A 21,887-nucleotide genomic window follows, 5' to 3' on the forward strand; every position below is an offset into this window, starting at 1 on the left:
CTGGGAAATCTATACACACCTGCAAGGGCCGCACCAGTTATTCTGTTGATCAAGGCCAAAGCGCGCTCGGCATTTCTTAGGAGCGCTCAGGTCTGAATGAGTTCAAGAGAGAAGCGAGCGGAAGAGGAGGACGTGGGAGAGAGGGAGAGGGAGAGGAGAGAAGAGAAAGAGAGAGAGAGAGAGAAAGAGAGAGGGAGGGAGGGAGAGAGAGGGAAGGAGAGGAGGGGGGGAAGAGAAAGATACAAATAAGAAAAAAATAAAAATAAAAAAAGGGAATAAATCAATGACCTGGTTACTAATTACATAATATTGACTTTCGTTTTTAACTTTCTTTAATTTAAAAAAAAAAAGGTAAAAAAATCACATTCTTATTCAACTTGTGAAATTAGCTGTTGCAAATAAAGCTGCAGTATCCCTTCTTTAAGGACTGTCTCTCCGATTCGGTTTGAACTGATAAAGGGAAGTTAGATACTGAAGAACTAAGTTTTAAATAATGTTTTTCCTCTTTTGGTTCTGCTTTTTTTTTTTTCTCTCTCTCTCTCAATTTGTTTTTCTTAAAGAAGAAAATAAAGCAAAGGAGGGAATTAAGTTTGTCACATGCTTTTTTCTTCTCAGAGTACAACAGTTTTAAAAAAAGAAAAAAAACTACAAATAAAAACAGAACAAAATGAAACAAAACAGAAAGAAATAAAGAAAGAAAGGGGTTGTGGTACTGGGATATTGCAGCTTTTGGAATGTTCATCTTTACTTTTTGTAAATCTATTTTCATTAATATTAAGAGAGGAACAGATAAAGGTCAACAGGTTGTGTGAATGAGCTGTTAAGAGTTAGTTAGAAGCTCACAGCAGCATTTAAGCAGGTACAGTCAGTGAAATGCTAGTGGATTTGCAAGTTATGAGCAGAAAAGCAAAAGGAAGGAAAAAAAACTAAAATAAAAAAAAAGCAAAGGAAAAAATAATCATACTGCGGATGCATGCTTGCGTGAGAAAACTTAGTGGGAGCGATGAAAAAAATGCCATTAGATTAAGGAGGTTTATTACTGAATTCCTTCCATTTTGTTGTTGTTGTTGGTTTCTGTTTTTTTTTTACCAGTCTCTTTTAAAGAAATACTGCATATTCAATTTGCACAGTTAGTTCAACTCTAAATCACTGTCATCATGGCTTAAACAACTGTAACGGGAAAAATAAATAAACAAAGCAGAAGTTAAATTAAATTAAAAAAAACAACAAAAGCAACTGAAAAAAAAATCTACCGAAACATACGAAACCGTGTAGATGGTCATTTTAAAGAATGTTCAAAGGTCATACGTGTTTCATGTTAATAAAACTATAATGGCAAGAAAAATTAAAAAAACAGTTCATCAACTATTTTAATGACTCAAAATGACATTAGCACCTGTAATCGGAGGAAGTGAAAGGCAAGGATTTAGGAAACATTCGCTGTGTTCTGAAAAAAAAGAACAAATTATACAAAGCCTTCAAAATGTTTTTGTCGTTGTTTGTAAAAGCCTGGCCTTCTCGAAGGGACCTCTGAGATTGCCTATGCAGTATTTCTAATTTCTTCTAGAGAATGACAAACCTCCTTAATTTAAATTGGGTGCAATTGACCACTGTAAAGGCATGCATCAGAACATTCAGGAACGGCCCAGTTAATATCAAACACTCGCACACACCCCTTCTGCTCCCCTAGCCCCCTCCTTATCCCTACTCAGACACATACAAAATAAGCAGACTGTATAAATCCCCGCCTAGGCATGCCTACCGCTCTCCACTTACAGGCTCTGCAGTTATTTTAAAACACATTCCACTAGACTTAACAATGTGCTTTTCATGCAACAATGAATGTTACTAGCTTTAAAAGGGCAGTCATGAAGCAATTAATTAAAATGCATAAACAAAAAGGCTGGCTAAGATGGGTCCCCCCCCCACAATGTCCTGGCCTTGAATTTCTCCTGCCTCCCCCAGGTAGAAGCCTGACATAAAAGAGTGGTCTTCAGAGTACCGCTCCCTTTCTCCATCCTGCTTATTCAAACTTACCATTGGTCTCCCCGGGCTGCTTGTCCCTTTTCCTCTTCTTCTTCTTCCCCTAGATGATGAACAGATGAAACACAGGGAATTATTTCAGGAAGCAGATGTGGGAGGAGGGCGTCTGGGCTCACCTGGAAAGGAGGCAGGAGGAGGGGCACGGGCTGCCATCTCCATCCACACCGGCTCCTGAGTGTTTTCCCACTCCCCACCCCCTTTAATCCAAGCGCCCTTCAATTGTGCTGCAGCTGAAGGAATGAGCGCCCAGCAGAAGGGAAGGGATCAGCAGGGCGGAGAGGAAAGACCTCTTTTCCCATACATCTATGTCCATCCTCAAACCTGACCCCGAGCATCCGTAAGAGGGAAGAGGAGAACTGGATGGCAAAGATTCAGGGAGGTGTGGAGAGACAGGGTTGGAAGTGGCCCAAGAGCCAAGGGACAAATGAAAGATGTTGAGATGGCTGTGAGAGCCTCCTTGCCCCACACAAATCTCTTATTAAGGCCAAATGGTCCTCATTCGGAATCAAAATATAAAAGCCTTAGTAGGGGATTTTCTTGGCGCTGTAGCATGGGCCTTGGTTTTAAAGACGGAAGGGGAGAAAAAAGGTGAAACAGAGCCAGAAACCATCTGAGCTCCTTTTCAAACTGCCGAGTGGACATCCATAAAGGGGAACATTGGGCTCTCGCCGTTTTCCACTTACGTCACGACTATAATACTCTTAGTAAAAACAGCTACCATTTATTGATCACATACCGTGTGCCAGACATAATTCTAAGTGTGCTATTCCTAGTGGCTCATTTATCCTCACACAATCCTATACACCAGGTGTGATCATCATTCCAATTTTACAGATAAGGACACAGAGGCACAGAGGAGTGCATGCACTTTCCTGAGATGACAGAGCTATCAGATGATGGGGCCATGATGGGAACCCAGGCGATCTTGGTTCCATAGCCCTTATCCGCTAGGCTACGCTGCCTACCTATTTACTGCCTTGCCCTCTGAGAAAGGCTCTTAATGGATTACGGGTGATATACTGCATGGAGCGATTCACATTCTCCAATCTGACCCTCCCTGATATCTTGACGGTCTGTTCCCATCTGTGGATTTGGAATGGGAGTAGGGAAGAATCTGTAGAGGTAACCGCCCCCTTCCAGATCTGAAACTAGTTCTCCCTCACCCTGTTAGCTCCAGTCCCACCCATATGAATTAGCTGCCTGGTATGTATGAAGTGTCACAAACAAAAGGAACTGGTGGTCTGACATGTCTATTTGCTTCAGAATATCTAAATATTAACCTTTGCCTAAAAGTTCTCAGGGTATGTTGACGTCAACTCAAGAAGAGACAAGAACAGCCACTGGTAGAAAACTTGAGAATCCATAAGGCCCTGTAAGGAGAACCCCAAGGCAGAGACGCCACTGAGTTTTAGATCCAGCTGAGGGCTGAAAACCAACAGCTCTAGAGAAAGCCTCTCAGATCTGGGGGCCTATGCCTCTTGGGAAATCTCTCTGGGCCTTCAGTGCAGTGTTTCCATCAGAAACATTTCATGTTCCTTGGCATCCAGTTAAAAAAAAGAAAAGGAGTTCGTGTGCTTTCTCATGAACCCCAGCGGCCCATCTTCATGTCTGTGTCTATCCTGTGTCAGGAGCAAAGTGCCACCTGGCCATCTTGGAACAGGCAGGAGGGTCTAGTTTCAGTTTATTTAGGAACCTGAAAGAAAATCTCAGTGGGGCACAGAAACAGTTCAACTCCAGGTGGTGTCAGCAGCCATGTAGCCAAGGGCTTCCCAGTCATCTGTAATACAGGGCTCACCCATTTCCAATCTCCTGCAATATGTTCTGAAAGGCAGGTGAAAATATCCGCTACCCCGGGAAGCTGTCTGTTTAGGATACATAACTAAGATGTTCATGACTGAGGAAATGATCATTTAGACTACAGGCTTCTAGAGGACAGGGGTTGTGTTTTAATCGGAAGAGGACATGAAGAAATGAACACTACGTAGTGAAGAGGGAGATTTATTTCAAGGGAAGCGGCCATCCCATTATCTCTTTAAATATAACAAAGGAAAGGAAAGGCCTCGAATATGGTGGGGGCAGGGGGTGGGGGTGGTGGGGGACTCAAGATATGCAAATGGCCTGGGATTTATCTTGTTAACCTAACGGAGAAGAGCTAGAAAGGAAATAACTTCTATTACAAGGCCACGGGTTAGATATCACTATGGGACCAAAATGTTTCTTCTTGTGTTCCAGAATGTACCAAGTCCAACAACCCAAATGTGACTGTTTTACTCAACTCTATTTTGCTAAAATAGTGTATAAAGGCTTCTGTCACCACTGGGCTGGAAAAGCAGGAACGTGAAAGAGGGAAAAGGTGATTAGCTCAGAAAAGCTTTTCTACAAGAACCTTCTAAACTGTACAGTACCCAAAGTAATTTATAGAAGCTTCTATTTCAAGTCAGTTTAAAAAAAATACTAACAAGTTCCCACCACAATCAAATCTATAAACAGTTTAACTCTAATTCTTGTTCCACAGACCATTTCCTGGGGGAGGGGAGATGGGAGGGAAGGAGGGGGAAGAAAGGAAGGAGAGGGAGGGAGGGAGGGAGGAAAGGAGGGCTGTGTGTGTTCAAACTCATGTGTAATGAGCCACTGATAAAGGAATCTGACAGTACCCCTTACAAGAGGTAAAGCTCCTACAGCCCCAAATCCAGATCTACCTCTAAACTTTCTCTCAAGTCTTTTCAGGGGTTCCCCTATTATACCAAACCTTATCCAAATGTAAAACTGAGCTAAAGTCATTGCAAGCGTCTCGTGAATCTTCTGAAACCTAGAAAGCACTTCACAAAAAACCTTGGGCAATACCTTGTCTGACTCCAGGAAAGTCCATGGCAGCATTCTTTCGAAGCTCTCACAAAGTCAGCTTTGTACCTTTGTGGAGATTTCACCCAGCACAACTCCAGGGGGCACCATGCACATCGACCGTAGTGTAAATGGTACACTCTAAAGTTGTGCAGTGCACGCCCTGCACAGCTGTACATGAAGGCCCTACTATGACCCAAAATGTCTACCGGGGATAGGATACCTATAGTGTAGCTGAACTCCTCTCTGTGGTACCATTCTAGATTACTCAAAGAATTGGGTCTGTAGCAGGGAGAAGCTGGAGATGAACTCTAAGAACTTGTGACCCGAAACCAGGAGAGCAAGCTGTCCTGAAATGAGATGGCTGTATATGTGGAGGCTGCAGAGCCTGCCTGCTGCTGGCAATCTCCACCTCGAGGTCAGGCGAGGGCAAGCAGCAAGCCTGTGGGAGAGCATTAACTTTCTTATCCTCTTCCTTTCAGCTCCAGAAGAAAGGCTTCCCCACTGCACACATGCTGAGGACAAATGGAAAGGTCCCAAGCAGTTAAGACCCTGTGCCTGACCATCTGTGAGTGACAAGGGCTCTGAGCAGAGCAAACGTGCCACTGAGAAGTACAAGCACTAATTCCTGTTTCAACTCCCAGGAGGAATACAGTCTAGTGCTACCAGCTAAAGGCATGGGACCTACGGGGATATGGGTGGCAGCAGTGAGGGAGACATGGGCGTCTCGGTCCTCCCCCATCCACATGGCAAAGAGCGGAGAAGCAAGCGTTGTGTTTATAGGTATGAGACTAAAGAGTGATGAAACAGGTACTCAGAGCAAGCAGAAAACAGCCCTCACTCAGGACCCACATATCCACGCAGATGTCTGTGACTTCCTGATGGCTGGTAAGTTCTGAGAGAGTTCTGGTTTAACTCTGAAGCTCCACAATCTGTGTGCACAGTTAAGTTCACAATCAGCAATCACTGAACGGATCTCAAGCCACATACACAGAGAGTTTCCTCACCACGGATGACGGCCAGGGGAGAGCTAGGTCAGGGAGCACTGATGGGTAGAAGAATCTTCCACGGCTCTGTGCCACTGACAAGAAAGAACTGGGAGGAGAAAGCTGCTACTGGCATCGAGACAGGTTTTGTTTTTCCCCGAAAAGTGGATGGTAAAAATCACTTCGTGAAACCAAATGCCATGTAATAAAGTATGAGGCAAAATAAGAGACATTTTCATCCATTTAGCGAGGAGAGCGGGCCCAGAACTTGAGCTCCTGGGCAAAATACAAAATAAGAAAGAACGGCGAGAGGTGATGGACGAGAGCCAGTTTATGGGAGGAGAAGAATGCCGAGTGTCACTATCACCGTGATTAGTAAAGACAACAACCCTACAGTGTTTTCTAAAACCCACGGGAGGAAATGAGGCAAATCCTGCAGCCAACAAAGAGAGCCCAGGAACACACACACTTTCTCCCTACCCTGTTGGCCCTGAGTCACTTCATCCGTCCTGCCAAAGGATGACTTCTACTGGCTACTTTCAGGGATATTTCCATCATGCCCCTCTCAGGATGAACTAGGCTTCCAACTTCTCCTGTACCACAGCCTAAGGCAACTGTTTCATGTTTCCCTCTTAAGGGTGAAGGCCCTGCTAAAACAGCTGTGAGGAAGTAAACGCTCTCCCTCCACCCCTACGCACTGGTCTTCTCTGCAAGGCCACCCTCACGGCTGAGAAGCGCACGAGCCGCACTGGGTGTATACCTGGAGCCACGGCTCTTCAAAGACATGGGCAAGAAGGTGTGAACAGCCCTAAACTGACCCCACGGGTGCCCTGAGCTGGAGCATTAGAACACCAGCCTCACCCCTCTTCCCTGAAGAACTATCCCATGCTGATGGGAGCCCTACAGGAAGCCAGACAAAATCCTCCAATCTGGTGCTCGGGTAAGATGCTAACGGTCCCAGGACTGGGCAGACTGAATGGTACTGAGGTCTGACTTGAGCTGGCAGGTTGTGTTCCCTTTGTCCAGATGGACAACCAACACATCTCTACAGACTCTTAGTCCTGAGAAAAAGGAACCACCTACATAGTTATCCCGTGCGGACCAGCCGGGGTACAGCTGCATGTGAAGCTGTCGCTCCTTCCGGGCCAGCTCGTAGTATTTCGCTTGCTCTTCTCTGGACAGTGCGTGCCACTGGAGGGGACACAGTGGGGGGAGAGAGAGACATGCAGAATCGTCACAAACCACACACTGTGGCTGGGGGATGGATAGCGCTTCCATCAGAAATGGTATCATCTGCAGGTGCCGACGGTCTGCAGGGGCCCGGCACTAACAGGAGGGCTCAGCCAGAACCTGATTTTCTGCCTATGCTGTTCTATTCTTGCTCTCTCTGCAGGTGGGGAAGACCAGGCTGTGGCCGTCCTGACCCTCACTCGAGTGCGGGGTTACTGGTCCCAACTCCACACTGGCCATGGAAGGAGTCAGAGTGTGGCTAAAGGGAAAGGACTCTCCAAAGCAGTGGGGACAGGGACATGTGCCACCCCACCCACTGCATCCTGTTCTGGCCCTCTTCTCCCAGCGGGAGAGCCACCTACCCTTCGGCCCAGGATCTGGTTGATGGCTGCACTTTCTTTCAATGTGCACTCGGCTACAACCTTCGCTCTCATTTCCTTCATATACAACATGAATGCGTTAAGAGGTTTCTTTATGTGGGGCTTCTTCTTTTCTTCTTCCTTTTTGGAGTCCTGATGCTTTCTGGATGGAGACAAAAGAGACAGACACCACCCGATAAACAATCGCAAGGTTCAACTTCCTCCGCAGCAGAAAGCCCACCTCCTCGCCTCCTCGATACCCTAGCAGTTTGGAAGGAGAAGCGCACTCCCACTTTGGGTCTTCTCCATCCTGGAAAATGGCACAAAAATAGGTTGGGGAGGCGCGTGGAGGGGTGAGAGAGATTCTGTTATCACTTCCTCAAGGCTCACAAATATACAGTTGTCCCGAGCTGGAGGGGAAAGCACACTGTGGCCGTTTCCGTCTCAGCTGGTGTCTCTCATGCTCGCAGGACAGAGAGGGGTCAGGGACGGGGGAACGGCTGCAAATCCCAGTCGATCCGAGGACACAAAGAAAGAGCTGTGTTCTCCCCCGCAGTGGGTGCCAGCCGGGAAGCCCCACGTGGTGCGTGTCTCCCTCTTTGTAAAGCTGGGTGTTTCCTGGAGTCACACCAGCGCAGCCAACCTTGGACAGAGCGCCACCACCCAGGAGCCACCGGCTAAACACGCGGCAAAAGAGAAACTGATCAGAAGGAGGACACTTACGCGCTGTGGAGTGAGCCGACGTCACTCTGGGAAGATTCCTGTTTGACTGTCGGCGTGACTATGGCCGGGTGGGGAATGCCGGTCGTGTGTAGAGTATGATGTGGTGGGACCATGTGGGGAGGGAACCTAGAAGACAGAAAGCTGTGTAAATCGTCAGAATCAAAATGAATGAATGGGGAGGGATGTGTACACACAATTTAAAAAAAAGAAAAAGAAAGAAACAGCACGTCACACTCACATGAAAGCAACCCAAGGCATATGAAACCTGTCAGCATTAATTAGCGATAAATTAAACATAATGATTCTTATAATGTCATTAAAGCCAATCTCCCCCTTCATTATTGCTACTGACATGAGACATTATGATTTTTAACATCTCTAGCAAAAGACAAGTTCAGCCCATATACGTGGGTGGAAAAGTAGGCTTGGACTACCTGCTGGAGATCACAGGTTTGGGGGGACATTATTAGTGACATCTAAGAAGACTATTTCCTAAGTCCTAATCAGCGCTAGAATAAAAGGTGAAATCTTTTGTTGCATATAGACAGCTAAATAAAATATTAATGCAGTTGAAGTATACACACAGTTTTTGACAATGCTGCGTATGCCTCGTTAGGCCTCGTTCTGTTGATGGGAGTGCAGTAATATTTTTATTTCTCTTTTGCTGCTGTGCCCCCATCGTTTTGACAGGAATGGGAGAGAGTGAGGCACAAAGATGGGGGAAATCCAAATAGCTCCTATCTGGTTCTCAACATAGGTCACGGAACGTTTTAAATAAGTTTGTATCAAAGATGACCCCTAAGCAGTATTTTACACACACACCCACAAATAAAGCTTTGAATTCTGATTTGTACGTCCTTTCCCACTCTAAAATTCTAGGGTTCCTAAATTACTTTGACTTGAAACACTGCCTATGCATTGAAAGGCCTTATAAATGATGATGAGAATTGTTAACAAAGAAAAGAGAAGTAAAGTTTGTGTCTTTTCCTCTAATACTGTTCATTCTTAGGAAAGTTTTTAAAAACACAGTTTAGGCCGTGAATTGGCATTTCTCAACCACGCAAACTAGCCAGGACCATACAGAGCTAATATTAAAATGCTCTCGGTCCATCGGCAAACTGACAACAGGATCTGACAAAGAGCTCTCGCATTTTCTGATATGCTTGGAGTCACCATGATTTGTTCTGCGTTAGAAGAACCACCCTCTTAAAGGAACGAATACTACTGTAGAGAAAAGTGGGGTGAGGGACTACAAGGGGAGATTTCCCCCAAAGAAAACAAAACAGCAGCCCCCAGGTTCCGCCCTGGCAAGATCACGCAAGTTCACGCAAGTTCAGGTGAAGGCGATCCCAGATCAAGCAACTGTTGCTTTCAGAATAAATCCAAACCACAGCAACCCCATGTACCCCCCAGGGAATGGGCACCTGTTCTTTAGGAAGCTAATTTTGCTGGGCACTGAGGTGCTGATGAGACTTTGCTATGACAGTTATTTCACGAGGATCCTGTACTTATCTACAAGGTTCTTTTCATATACGGACTGGAAATGAAAGTAGCTTCCATTTTACCAAAAGAATGCAGCAAATGTCCATTCGAAAAATTATGAAAAATTAAAGTCCTCACTGACTCTGCATCGATCAACAGAGAAAATGCCAATGAATAATGCAGATTTTTGAAGGGGGCCCAGAAGCAGAGTGGACATTTGACTCAGAATTTCTACCCTGATGTGGGCCCTCTCCCACGGCTGCCTTTCCCAGTTTAAGTCAGCATCAAAGTTTGGTGACGATGGCATTTTTTCGTAAGAACCATGCGAGTTCTTTTAGGGGGTCAAGAAAAAGAAAAGAAAAACCCTGAGAGAGAGCGAGAAAATAAGAGAAAGAAAAAAAAGAACTTCCAATCCCACGCCCCCCAAAAAATGAAAAGTAAAGCCTTGGGAGGCACGTGGGTTCCCAGGTTACACCCTGTTCCTTCCCAGAGCTCGAAGGCCTCTGAGAAAACATAAGTTAAGAACATGTGTTCTTCGAAGCCCTTGGGTGAAGCGGTGGGTGGAACGGCAGCTTTTACTGTGAATTTTTAAGGCTTGACATTCCTCAAATACATATGTTCCCTTCCTGCTGAATGAGAATGTGTGTACGGGGTGGGGGGGGAGATAAAAACACTGTGTGTGTGTGTGTGTGTGTGTGTGTGTGTGTATGGGCTATACGCATACCTTCGCGTAAGAAATTCCTTTCTAAAAAAATAAAATAAAAATTAAAAAAGAAATAAATAAAAAAGAAATTCCTTTCTGCAGACAACTATTTCATGCAATGCAATAAACACCCTAAAAATTCCAAGCCGCTCATTATATCCCCCCATCTGCTTTCATGGCTCCAAGCCAGAATATGATGATGAACCTTAACTTCTTAAGGACAACTAATTTTTGTTTCTGGCTGTCTCAGGGGCTTCTGCCTTCCTCACTCTCACTTTCCTTCACTGTTGACACGTTTCTGTTAACTGGATATCATCTGCAGGCCTTGATTTCAGGCACAAGCTGTGGGATGCATTTTCCTGTGCAACAAGCCTGCTTTGAGCTGCATTAGGTTTGTCATTATTCTCTCATTTCCCCCCTTGCACTTGTAACATTTCATCTCTTCCTGCCTTATTTTTTGTGAGCCACGGTGCACCCACATTATGGTTTATACATGATCTCGCTCCCTTTGAAGCCGGCGGATTTCAGAGCCCGCTCTCGTCAGGAGAAGAGCCTTGCGCCAATTTAGCAGGCTGAGGGCCCGGAGCTCCAACATCTCAATCTAAAGGGGGTCACAGGGTGGCACAAGTGAGTGTCAGCAAGAGCTGTTTAATTGCCAATCTAGGCTTCTCCATGGTGTTTAAAGTATAATGACCCATCACTTAATTCTGAGAAGCCCTGGCCCCGCTGCTGAAGAGAATGAATATCAAAGGGTGTTCTGGAACAGGGCAAGCTGCCTACATTCCCTATAACTGCCATAAGTATAATAGACCCATACTTCTGTCGCCCCATTACCACAATAATGTATTTAATTTGCTGTATACTCTTTTTAACTAGCTACCTTTCATAAGGCCTACCTGGGGAATCGGCCGCCTCCCCCCTGCACCTTGAGCCCCCTAAACTTCCCTCCCACCGTTCCCTTTCTTTCCTCCACCCCCTGCCCACCTCGAAATCATTGGCTAACCTCCTAATGATAATTCAATCGATAAGCTTAACCTCAATCCCTATCCTACGATTACTGCACCGCGTTTAACCTCTGGAACGCACTGAAGGAACAAACACGAAAAACAATGCGTTCTATGAATGCTGGTTCGGAGGAGGGTGAGCTGTGGATTATAAGGTGCTCAGAAGCAGCTCCCCTCCTGGGAGGCTCCCTATTCGTTCCCAGGCTTTGCGAGGCTGTGATGACATTATTTAATGAGGATAACCTTCCTCTTCTCGCTGGAGAAGAGGACCCACGAGCATTTCCCCGCCTAACCGATACTGGTGTGGATTCAGAAATTGAGGTGATTTATCACATATGGGACATGGATCTTTATTAGCGGCATGATACCCATGGCATAATTACAAACGTTAGAGATGCTACAGTTGGTGTTTCTTAATGACTGTGGTTCTTACTCTTTCCTGCACCAAAATCACTGTTTTGTAAGTAGAAAAAGAGGCATCTTGGCCTGCCTTTCCAACCCCTCCTCTGGTCTTGGGTCCTCATGCTGGCTACAGAGATCGGGGGAAGAGGCTGGGGGATGGCATCTCTGCCATGTAATGCATGCTGATTTAATTAGGTGCCATCCTCAAAACGGATTCGTTGTTGCAGCCCATCAGGAAAGTCTAAACCTCCACCGATTTAATTAACTTGACTGAAAATCAGATGAACAGAAAATAAAACTATCATTAGGAGCAATTAGTGACTACTTAAACATACTGCTGCCAACCAGTTTGTAAATAAACTAGCAGTTGCTGAAAAATTAGCCAGAATTAATTAGGAGGGGGAAAAGGAGAACATGGGGATTAGAAAGATCTAGGTACACGTATGCAGGTATATGTGTGGTATGTGTTATATATACATTTATATGCTGAAAGATATGTGAATGTACACGTGCGTATGATTTTTTAACTTTCAAAAATTTAGAGCTACACAGGCCAACGTGGTCCCCACCAGCCACACGTGGCTACTAAGCACGTGAACTGTGTCCAGGCCAAACTGAAATACGGTGTACGTGTGAAACACACATCAGATTTCAAAAACTAAATACAAAAAAGGTAAAATCTCATTAATAGTTGCTTTACAGTGATAACATGTCAGAATGAATAATATTTTGACTCTATTAGGTTGAATAAAATATATCATTAAAAATCATTTTGTCTGGGGTTTTTTTTTCCTCCTTTTAAAAAATGTGGCTACTAGAAAACTTAAAATTCCCCATGTATATTCCTTATATATAAGGCTCACCTTATATTTCTACTGGACACTGCTACTTTAGAGACAGGTGTGTTTGGGTTGGGGGGGAGTAGGGTGTCCTTTCTTATTGATGCTTAAGAGTCTGGAGCTTTGAAAAGACTGATAACCTTTCCTCAAATTCTTCTTTGTATAATAATAAACTTACCTGAACCCTTTCCTTTCTTACCTGGTTTAGGGCAACAGACAAGTAACACTTGAAAAAGCTCTACACGTCCTAATTACTTCTTCCTGCTTCCTTAAGGCTTTTTTTTTTTTTTTTTTTTTAAATATATTGACTCAGAAATTCAACCTTGAAATTCTGCCATCATCTACCTGGGAAGTTCAGGGCAATTTTTCAGTATTTTCTAGGAGGAAAGCCTAACGCACTGTGGGTCTTATGCCCTTAGAATTACACGTAGCAGCAGTCCCTGGATAGTCTGGGAGCATCTAGAGAACTTTCTGAGAAGTGACCCATGGCCTTGGTTGAACGCCCTCTTTCTTGGAACTCACCTGGACATGGAAGCGTTGACAGTCAGAGCTGTGGGGTAGGGGTGACGGAATCCTCCTGTCGTGATGGGGTACACTGGCTGACCTTGCCTACAAAGAGGGGGTACACAGTGAGAGCGTGCAAACAGGGGTGGAGGTGGGGAAAAGGAAAAGAAGAAAAAAGGGAAAGTTCTCTCTGCACAGTAAGCTTTATTCTCATTTTCTCAGAACAAAAATCTTGGGGATTGTACAGGAAGGATCAAAGGGAAGAAACACAGAACAATTTGAATGCCATAAATCTGATAGGAATGGCTAATTAAATTTTATAACCTTTGCTTATGTCAATAGAGACCCTCTCCCCAAGCTGAAACTAGGTGTTTTGTTGTAATAATTAAAGGCGAAGTCTCGCTTGCTTTAATGGAGCCATCACACTAATTGAGGGCTACACATCCAAAGGAAAACAATAATGAATGTAAATTTATACCAAAATAAAGTACAGTGAATCAAAGGACTTCAGTTGCGCTTTGGGCCTCTTTCGGTATTTAGATCTCGGTGAGAAAACATTAAATTAACAGAGCTTAATTTGTAGCCTTTTGTCAAGTTAACAAGTGTTGACAAGAGTTACCGGGGGGGAGAGTCCCCAAGAAGAATTGTGGGTAACCAATAGACAATCACACCTCATTACAATAATTAAAAAATACAGCAACATGCAAAATAGCATCCTCATGAAAGACACACAACTTTTTCTGACAGAGGGTTGTCTGAGTTGGCTATTCCTTTTTATCTATCCTTCAAATCTCTCTCCATCAGCTGAATGGGGCAAGTGATGACTGAGGACTATTGGAGGCATGGCCCCACCCACTGAAGAAGAAATAGGACACACATTCCCATCCATGTCCACCCTCCCTAACAAAATTAAGGAGCAAAAAATAAACAGAAACTCGGCCCAGGGTTGGTATTTAGTACAGCTACTGCATAATACAAGATTTTTTGTTGTTGTTGTTTGTTTGTTTTTAAAGTGTAGAATATGCTCAGCTAGAGAAATCAGGGTAGAACTGGGGGGGGAGGAGGTGAACCACAAAACTGTATCTTCTTTAAGGCTATAAAAGTATGTCTTCCCCAAGACCCAAACTTGAGAGTTTTACCAGGAATTATTCCTGTTAAGATTCAACAAATTGTCCTGTGTTTTTTAAAGAGTAGAGATCACCGATAAACATGGAGAAATATATATACAAAAGCACACCATCATAAAACACATATTACACACATGCATACAAACACACACACAGTATGCTTACAACATTAAAGGCCTTCCTACTCTGATTTTTAAAACACACATTTTTTAAAGTTATCTAAGGAAGGTTAACGGGTGGTACTATAAAAGCAAGCCCGGGTGATAGGAAGACAAATTGTAAAAGGCAGTTTGATGATCTGGGCGCTGCCAGGACCTAGGGTTGACGTTCAGGAAGGCCCCATATGCTGGAGTGAGGATTCCAGCTGCCCCGCCCGCTCCCCTCAAAATTAGGTGAAGCACTCAACATGCAAAGACTCTCAGAGAGATGCTGGTTGAATAACATGGAGCTTCTCAATAGACACAAATTTCCACTGTGGCTGTCAATCTTGGGAGTGATGGTTGGGATGGGGGGTGGAGTTATAATCCCCCACTCCCACCCCCAGATTTCAAAACTAGGCTGTGCCTGTACCCACTCCCCTGCTGCCTTAATCCAATGACAGGACTCCAGTTTGGGCTGCCACCAGCAGAAGAGCCACGATCAGCTTCACAGGGGAGAAGCCTTCAGAGTCTTCTGCAATTCCCAAAGTACCTTAAGGGTACCTTTGTTCACAGAGAAGAACCTAGGGCCTTTGGGGACCATGGGTTCAGAACGCCAAGCATCAACAGCCTTTTTCTTACATCATCCACCTGAATGGCTACTGACTTGCCTGCTTTTCCACAGGGCAATTCAGCAAGCATCTTCACCATGACCTCCCACCCACTGCCCTCCCTCCCCAACTCTGTCTTCTACAAACACAAACATACATGCACAGAATAAATAATAAGCATGCCCATGTAAGAAACAAAAAAGGAAATTAAAAAATGGAACTCCTTACTGTGGTACTAACCATCCTAGCGGATGGGGGATTTGTCCTACAGTGCCGGGCGATAGTGGGTAATACGGAGATATATCTGGAGGGTGCGGAGGCCGTGGGATTCCTGAGAGAAGAAGCAGAATTTTAGGTACAAGAGAGGGAGAGAAGGAAAGAGAAACCGTCAGGTGATGGGAACAGGTAAAGGATAAAGGGAGACATTGCCTCTGTAATCCTAGCATGAGGTTCTTTTCATGATTCTGATCCTAAGAACTTGTCAGTAAGTTTCATCTCATTATCCCTCTGCCGCAGCTTGAAAAGTTTATCTCACTCTAGATGGATCTTACACTGGCTAAACGCAGACGAACTCAGAAAATGCCAGCTTGGGTATCTCTGCCTTATGTGATTGGTATGATTATTTGAATTGAAAAAAAAAAATCTAAAGGGGTTGGCACGTAGTAGGGGATCAAGTAATATTAAATCCCTTTGTCCTCACAACTTGTCCCTTCCCTCCTTCCTTGTAATTCTAATGACTTACCTGCATGAGTTACTCCTCTGGTTTCTAACATACTTTTTGAGTTATGGCTTTTGAAAGGTTACCCTTGCCTTCTTTCAAAAAAGTTAATTCTGTTTAAATGTGTCCAACTCCACTTTGAAGATGAGCGGAGTGAAACTCACACAATGCCCTGGCATCTTATCCAAGGCAGAATCTGAACTGAACAGACCGGGAGATGTTGGAGGCCTGGTACACTCAGTTCTAGAGCCTGGTTTTCTAGAGGACCAAGTCACCAGCGTGAGTTAACCCCCCCGCCGCTGACTGGGTAGCGCTGGACCACGGGGGCTGAGGAGAGAGTTCTGAAGGTCCGTGCCACCGCACACTTATTAATTCCACAGGAACGCATCCTGCAATCAATCCTTAGAAATCAAGAGGGCTGGGAGCAATCTGGACCCAGAGGAGCAGATCCACGCAGCTCAGGTGGGAAGCAAAATGAACAATTCCTCAGAATTAAAACAGTATTGAAGGGCATGAGCTGCGTGTTCACGGATGAAAATTATTTCATTTTTTTTTTTAATTCTTTCAGGAAGCTTTTAATCTGTAAATTAAGCCTCCCTGGGTGACATTTTCATGCAGACATTGTTTTCTCTCTATTACAAAAACCAAACAGATTAGCTGGGCTTGGACCCTACACCAAGCCATTCGCACACTTGAAAGAACATTCGCAGAGGAAAAGTAAACAGTCCGCAGACGTTAATCATATGCTTTACGATAACCATTTAAAAGCTATTCCCTGTACTACCATTATTTAAATGAGACGTTGAAGCTGCCATTCACTCGTGGAGCCTGGGGCCGGCTGGCGGCCTCCTCCAGCCGTCCAAGCACCAGGCTCGGTCCCCCACGAGCACAAAGGGGGCTCAGAAGCTGGTGAAAGCCAGCTAATGTGTGGCTTCATTCAGGGGCAGCCAAGGCGGCCTGAACAGGCCGTCTACCTCAGCTCAACACCAAACAATTCCCTCCGACAAAGTGACGTGGGAATAGCCATTCTGAATCCATCCTTCTAATTAACTAGCTGGGAAGAGAAACCAACCCGAGCCAGTGCATCGCCCAGCCAGAAAGGTACACCCCTGGCCTTAGCTGTTCTCCCAAGACCACCCCACCTTGTTTTATATCTTGTTGCAGGGGAGCTGTAAGTAACCTCGCCTTCTCCCTCTCTCCTCTTTAGGGAAAAAGCACGTGGGATGGAAAGGAGGGACAAGTATAAAAGCTGGAGTAATGTGGCATCTTCTGCCTGAGACCCTACTGGTTGTTCCGTGATGCAATGAGGAAACCATGTTGGACTTGGGTCTTCCCATCTGCAAAACGGGCTTGATAATAAATACCTAGGATATTGCAGGGGAGGAAGAACTCAAAGAAACCAGCAGACAGAATGCAGAACCCAATGATGTGGTCTCTCGAGGCTGCACCAAGTCATCGTCAAGTGACTATAGTCCCTTAGCCACCAAGGAACTGGGGCTTCAGGGAAACACGCTGTTAAGGCTCTTATACTCCCAAGGAGCTGAGGAGGAGTCCATGACATGCCTCCAAAACTATTACTGCCTCCGAGTCTGTTTGAGGCTCTTGGAGTTATAAGCCACTCCTAAGAATCACCGAGTGACTCATACCCAGGTTCCCAAGACAGCCCCTGCAGGCGTACCCGGAGCTCTGAAGAGATCCTTAGCACTGCAAATGGACTTCTCCAAAGGGGAGGAGAGATCCACTTCCTCACCAGGCTCTGGCCTCCCTAAAGAGCGTCCTTGTCAATATCCGGGAGAGAAACAGAAGCCTCTCCATCACCACTGCAGCCAGTCCCCAAGGCAACATCCCTCCCCAGCAGGTCCCCTGGTGGTCCTGGGACCAGCACACTCTCTTTGCACCCAAGCACTCGGCCTACCTGTTTTGGGGTCTACGTCAGCTGGTAAGTGTGGAGGTGGGTTTCCCGGCGTGAAGTGTTCATTGCTGTATGTGATAAGAGGCGTGAGAGGGTGGACATGGTGGGGGTGTTGCACAACCGGCACTTTGTTCGACTGTGGGGAGGGAAAGAACAGAGAAGGACACCGTCACGCCAGTTCCGACAGCCCAGGACCCCCGACCCTCAGGATGCCCTGACCACTCCCCACACCCTCCCAACCTGGACTTTGTAAGATGCAGTCAACTCCGCCCACTGCCCTGGCCCTGGTCCATGTACTAAAATAACAGACAGCTGTGATTCAGCTCTCTGGGTAGGTGCGCCTCAGTCTTTACCTCACCCCTGGGCCTGGCTTTTAAAATACCTTCTCCACCACGACCCCATCATGGAGCCCAAGAGTTTGCACTCTTCCCATCAGCAGGTAAATCGGAAGTGGGGGGCTCTAATCCCCCAGGCCTACTGTGTTCCTGCAGGTGGCGGGGATCTCCTACCCCAGGGCCCCACGGGAGGGACCTTCAGGAGGCAGGCAGGCTTCACAGGGGACCGGCTAGGAAAACTGGCTAAGGAAACCCTTGGTTACAAGAAATCTGGCAGGGCCCTAATCCCACCCACCCAGCCTCCTTATCCACCACCCCAGGCTCTGAACCCCTCCTGGCCCCTTAGAACCAGTGGGCAAACTACAATCTTTTACAGACAGCAAGGATGAAAAGCCTCACTCATGGTCTGGTTGGGAGTGTGAACTTCACCAGATAGCTCTAAACTGCCAGGCGAGCACCCTGCATATTTTATGCAGATTACAGCAGCCCAGGTTCATTAGGAATCTCATTAGGAAGTCATGGGTAATGCTAACAAATTAACTGGATGATGATGAATTGGGCTAATAAAAGGTATGTACGCATTTTAGAAATGGGCAGTTCTAGAAAACAAAGTACAAGGCATTTTTATGTTTGGGAAGAGTTGCTAGGTGGAGAGAAGGAGAAAAAAATACAAAGAAAAGCATTTTAAAGATTTTCCTAGTTGCAATGACCAGACCTTCCCAAATTATCTTCTGCTCCTTCCCCCACCCCAGTCTCAACCACCCCCTCCCCCGCCCACTAGGAGAGGCTATAACTCAGCCCAGCAAGATCACAAAGAAAAACTTAAGCTGAAACAAGCAGACTACTGGGCCATTTACGGAGAGTAATCCAATTGCAAAAAACCCTATTCCCAATAGAGGATTTTCACTAAAATCCTACAACAGGGACATTTAACCAGATTAGGTACCAGCAAAGATAAAGAGGCCAGTATTAGATGATGAATGGATTAGAGTCAAGTTTCATTTTAGAACGTGTCTTCATTTCCTTTTATTACTTTTAGGAAGGCACAACTTGCATTAACATCAAGGAAAAGGAATTGGATTAAAAGAAAAGGAGGAAGGTTCCAGTGCTGCCCACTAGCGCCTCTTAAGTTCAGGGACCACCAAGCAGTTAGTTCTCTTGTGTTTTTCTTCTTGTCCTTTTTTTTTTTTTAAATGGGTGAAGAAAGAAGGGGTGTGATATAATAAGAGTATTTCTTACCACAGTTAATTGTGGGGAGGGCATTTTAAAAGGCGCTTCTAACTTTTTCATGGGTATGTTTGGAAAGAAAAATATGGCTTTCCTAAATGCTCCAGGAAAAAAACACAGAAAAAGAAGCCAACACGCCCAACAGCCGGGTTTAATGATTCCTATAAACAACTGGACACTTTCAGAGAAAGACGGTAGCTAGTGGCTCATGGGAGCCTTGTATCGTGAACTATCATTTTGCAATCACAACACCGAAATTAAAAGCACCCAGCAACACTTCCTTCGTCAGCAGCTATGAAGGTCTGGACATGGCCCAAGTCAGCTGAGCGAAGGGCAGCCACTCCAAGGCCAGTGCCAGCATCTCATGGTCATGCACTGAGGAGTCTTTTAGGAACCATTTCTGTTTAGGACAACTTGAAAAATAACCAACAAATAAGCTCTCACTGTGTGCTGGGGTGGAGAGGGAAAAGAGCAAGAGACAAACATATCACATGGAGTGGAGACCATTAGGAGGAAAGGAAAATGACAGCTGCTGCCTTCTAGAAGTTTTCTATCTGGTTGGAAAGACACACACCCGCTGAAATGAAAGAAAGCAGACCAGGGCTTCCCTGGTGGCGCAGTGGTTAAGAATCCGCCTGCCAATGCAGGGGACATGGGTTCGAGCCCTGGTCTGGGAAGATCCCACATGCCATGGAACAACTAAGCGTGTGCGCCACAACTACTGAGCCTGCGCTCTAGAGCCCACAAGCCACAACTACTGAAGCCCACCAGCCTAGAACCTGTGCTCCGCAATAAGAGAAGCCACCGCAGTGAGAAGCCCGTGCACTGCAACGAAGACCCAATGCAGCCAAAAATAAAATAAATAAGTTAAAAAAACAAAAAAAAGAATCCGCCTGCCAATGCAGGGAACATGGGTTCGAGCCCTGGTCCGGGAAGATCCCACATGCCACGGAGCAACTAAGCCCATGTGACACAACTACTGAGCCTGCGCTCTAGAGCCCACAAGCCACAACGACTGAAGCCCGTGCACCACAACTACTAAGCCTGTGCTCTAGAGCCCGCGAGCTGCGACTACTGAAGCCTGCGCGCCTAGAGCCCATGCTCCGCAACAAGAAGCCACCGCAGTGACAAGCCATGAACTGCAACAAAGAGTGGCCCCCACTCGCCACAACTAGAGAAAGCCCGTGCACAGTAACAAAGACCCAACGCAGCCAAAAATAAATAAATAAATTTATTTATTTATTTATTTTAAAAAAAGAAAAGAAAGCCGACCAGTCCCAGACAGTTTAAAATAAGTGTGGAATAACTGTGGGACCCATGGGAAGAACCACAGATAGCCCAAGGGAGGGAAGATCGTCACTTAGGAGTCTGAAGGACTTCCAGGGAATGGGACCACCACAAGCAGTGGAAGAAAGCAAGTGTATAAACCTGTGATGGGAAAAGGGCAGTGAGACTTGCATTCTCCAGCTCTGGTTGAGTCAAGCATCTCTCAGGATGCTTATCACGAACTTGGATCCCTGATACTAAGAAATCTCTCAGGAGGGACCTGATTCGGTAGGTCTGGGCTCAGGACCCAGGCATCTTGGGTCTGCCTATGGAGTACCACAGGTGTCTCTTCTGTTTAGCCATGACCCCTAGACCGGAGAACCACGAGAACCACCAGACAAGCACAAATGTTAAGAGACTTGAGTCCTAATCATGAATTGAGTCCTAGTTCTGACAGAATCCATGGAAAGGGCTTAGCACAAAACCTGCCACATGGTAAGCACAGGAATGGTGGCTTATTATTATTGTTATTTTTGTTGTTCGGGAGAAGCTGCCCAATGGCACGGTTCTGTTTGCGGTTCAGAAGTGCAAGTTCCATGGCTGTCTTCCAAGCAGGAAACGCTGGGGAGACCCTCTTTCTCTACCTGTCCACTGAAGGATGAAGACAGCATTTGGGCAACAGTGAAGTTCACAGGTATGTGAGAAAAATTCTCCCTCTTCCTGTTAGATACATGTAAAGGGGGATTCTAACGAAAGTTGGACACCTGTTCTGGCTGCCATCACTCTCATATTATTTTGCACATCTCAGCCTACTAGCCAATTAGTTTCTTCCTGTTCAGTCAAAACTCTGTAGCATGGGGAGGGGTGGTCAGAGGAGGGTAAAGGGATCTGAAGTTTTAAATGCTGCCTGGCTTTGGGATGGGGGATGCAGGTCCTACTGAGACATGGAACTCTTTTCTCATGTGACCGCATGACAGGCAAGTCCCCAGAAACAATACAATCACATGGCTCTGCAGGCTGGCTGGTTCCTAAGCAAGCACAGAGAGATGCAGTCATACGTGTAGAAACCAGGGTCTAATTGCCACTCCCACTCAACCTGCCTGTACCTGGACTGCTTTTATGATGGGAGGACGTCCTTCTAGAAAATGCCCATGTCTCTCCAGCCTCAGATCCCCACAGTCCTTTCTGTCTGCACCATATTATGTCCACTGCTGGGGTCGCAATAACCTTTCTTGGGGCCACCATAGCTAAGTCCCTGAAGGACAAAGACGATGTGTTGCAGACCTTTGTGTCCCCTGTACTGCCCAGCCTGTGGGAGTGGGGAGCACACTCTCATAAACTGCATAAGAACCACCAAATTGCAACAGTAAGCATCAGAAGAAGAGAAGGACAGACAGAGCCAGCCTCACAGATTAATTTCAGTAAATGGTGCTGCTCT

General features: G+C 45.7%; 1 protein-coding gene across 39 annotated transcripts in view; it reads right to left on the minus strand.

Moving 5' to 3' along the window:
- TCF7L2 (transcription factor 7 like 2) overlaps positions 1 to 21,887 on the minus strand; it is a 197,825-nt gene that overhangs the window by 7,665 nt on the left and 168,273 nt on the right. For 9 of the 39 annotated variants that reach the window (XM_057530837.1, XM_057530836.1, XM_057530843.1 and 6 more), the window contains 9 exons: positions 17,625 to 17,757; positions 15,220 to 15,322; positions 13,135 to 13,221; positions 8,183 to 8,323; positions 7,463 to 7,622; positions 6,954 to 7,061; positions 2,038 to 2,086; positions 1,397 to 1,447; positions 20 to 92 (listed from right to left, as the gene is read on the minus strand). In XM_057530837.1, coding sequence (XP_057386820.1) covers positions 20 to 92; positions 1,397 to 1,447; positions 2,038 to 2,086; positions 6,954 to 7,061; positions 7,463 to 7,622; positions 8,183 to 8,323; positions 13,135 to 13,221; positions 15,220 to 15,322; positions 17,625 to 17,757 — 905 coding nt within the window. Of the gene's footprint in view, positions 1 to 19; positions 93 to 1,396; positions 1,448 to 2,033; positions 2,087 to 6,953; positions 7,062 to 7,462; positions 7,623 to 8,182; positions 8,324 to 13,134; positions 13,222 to 15,219; positions 15,323 to 17,624; positions 17,758 to 21,887 lie in introns of all 39 variants that reach the window. The other 30 variants (XM_057530842.1, XM_057530848.1, XM_057530855.1 and 27 more) reach the window with 13 other exon arrangements.

Source organism: Balaenoptera acutorostrata, chromosome 16, assembly GCF_949987535.1.
Source record: "Balaenoptera acutorostrata chromosome 16, mBalAcu1.1, whole genome shotgun sequence".
NCBI lineage: Eukaryota > Metazoa > Chordata > Mammalia > Artiodactyla > Balaenopteridae > Balaenoptera > Balaenoptera acutorostrata.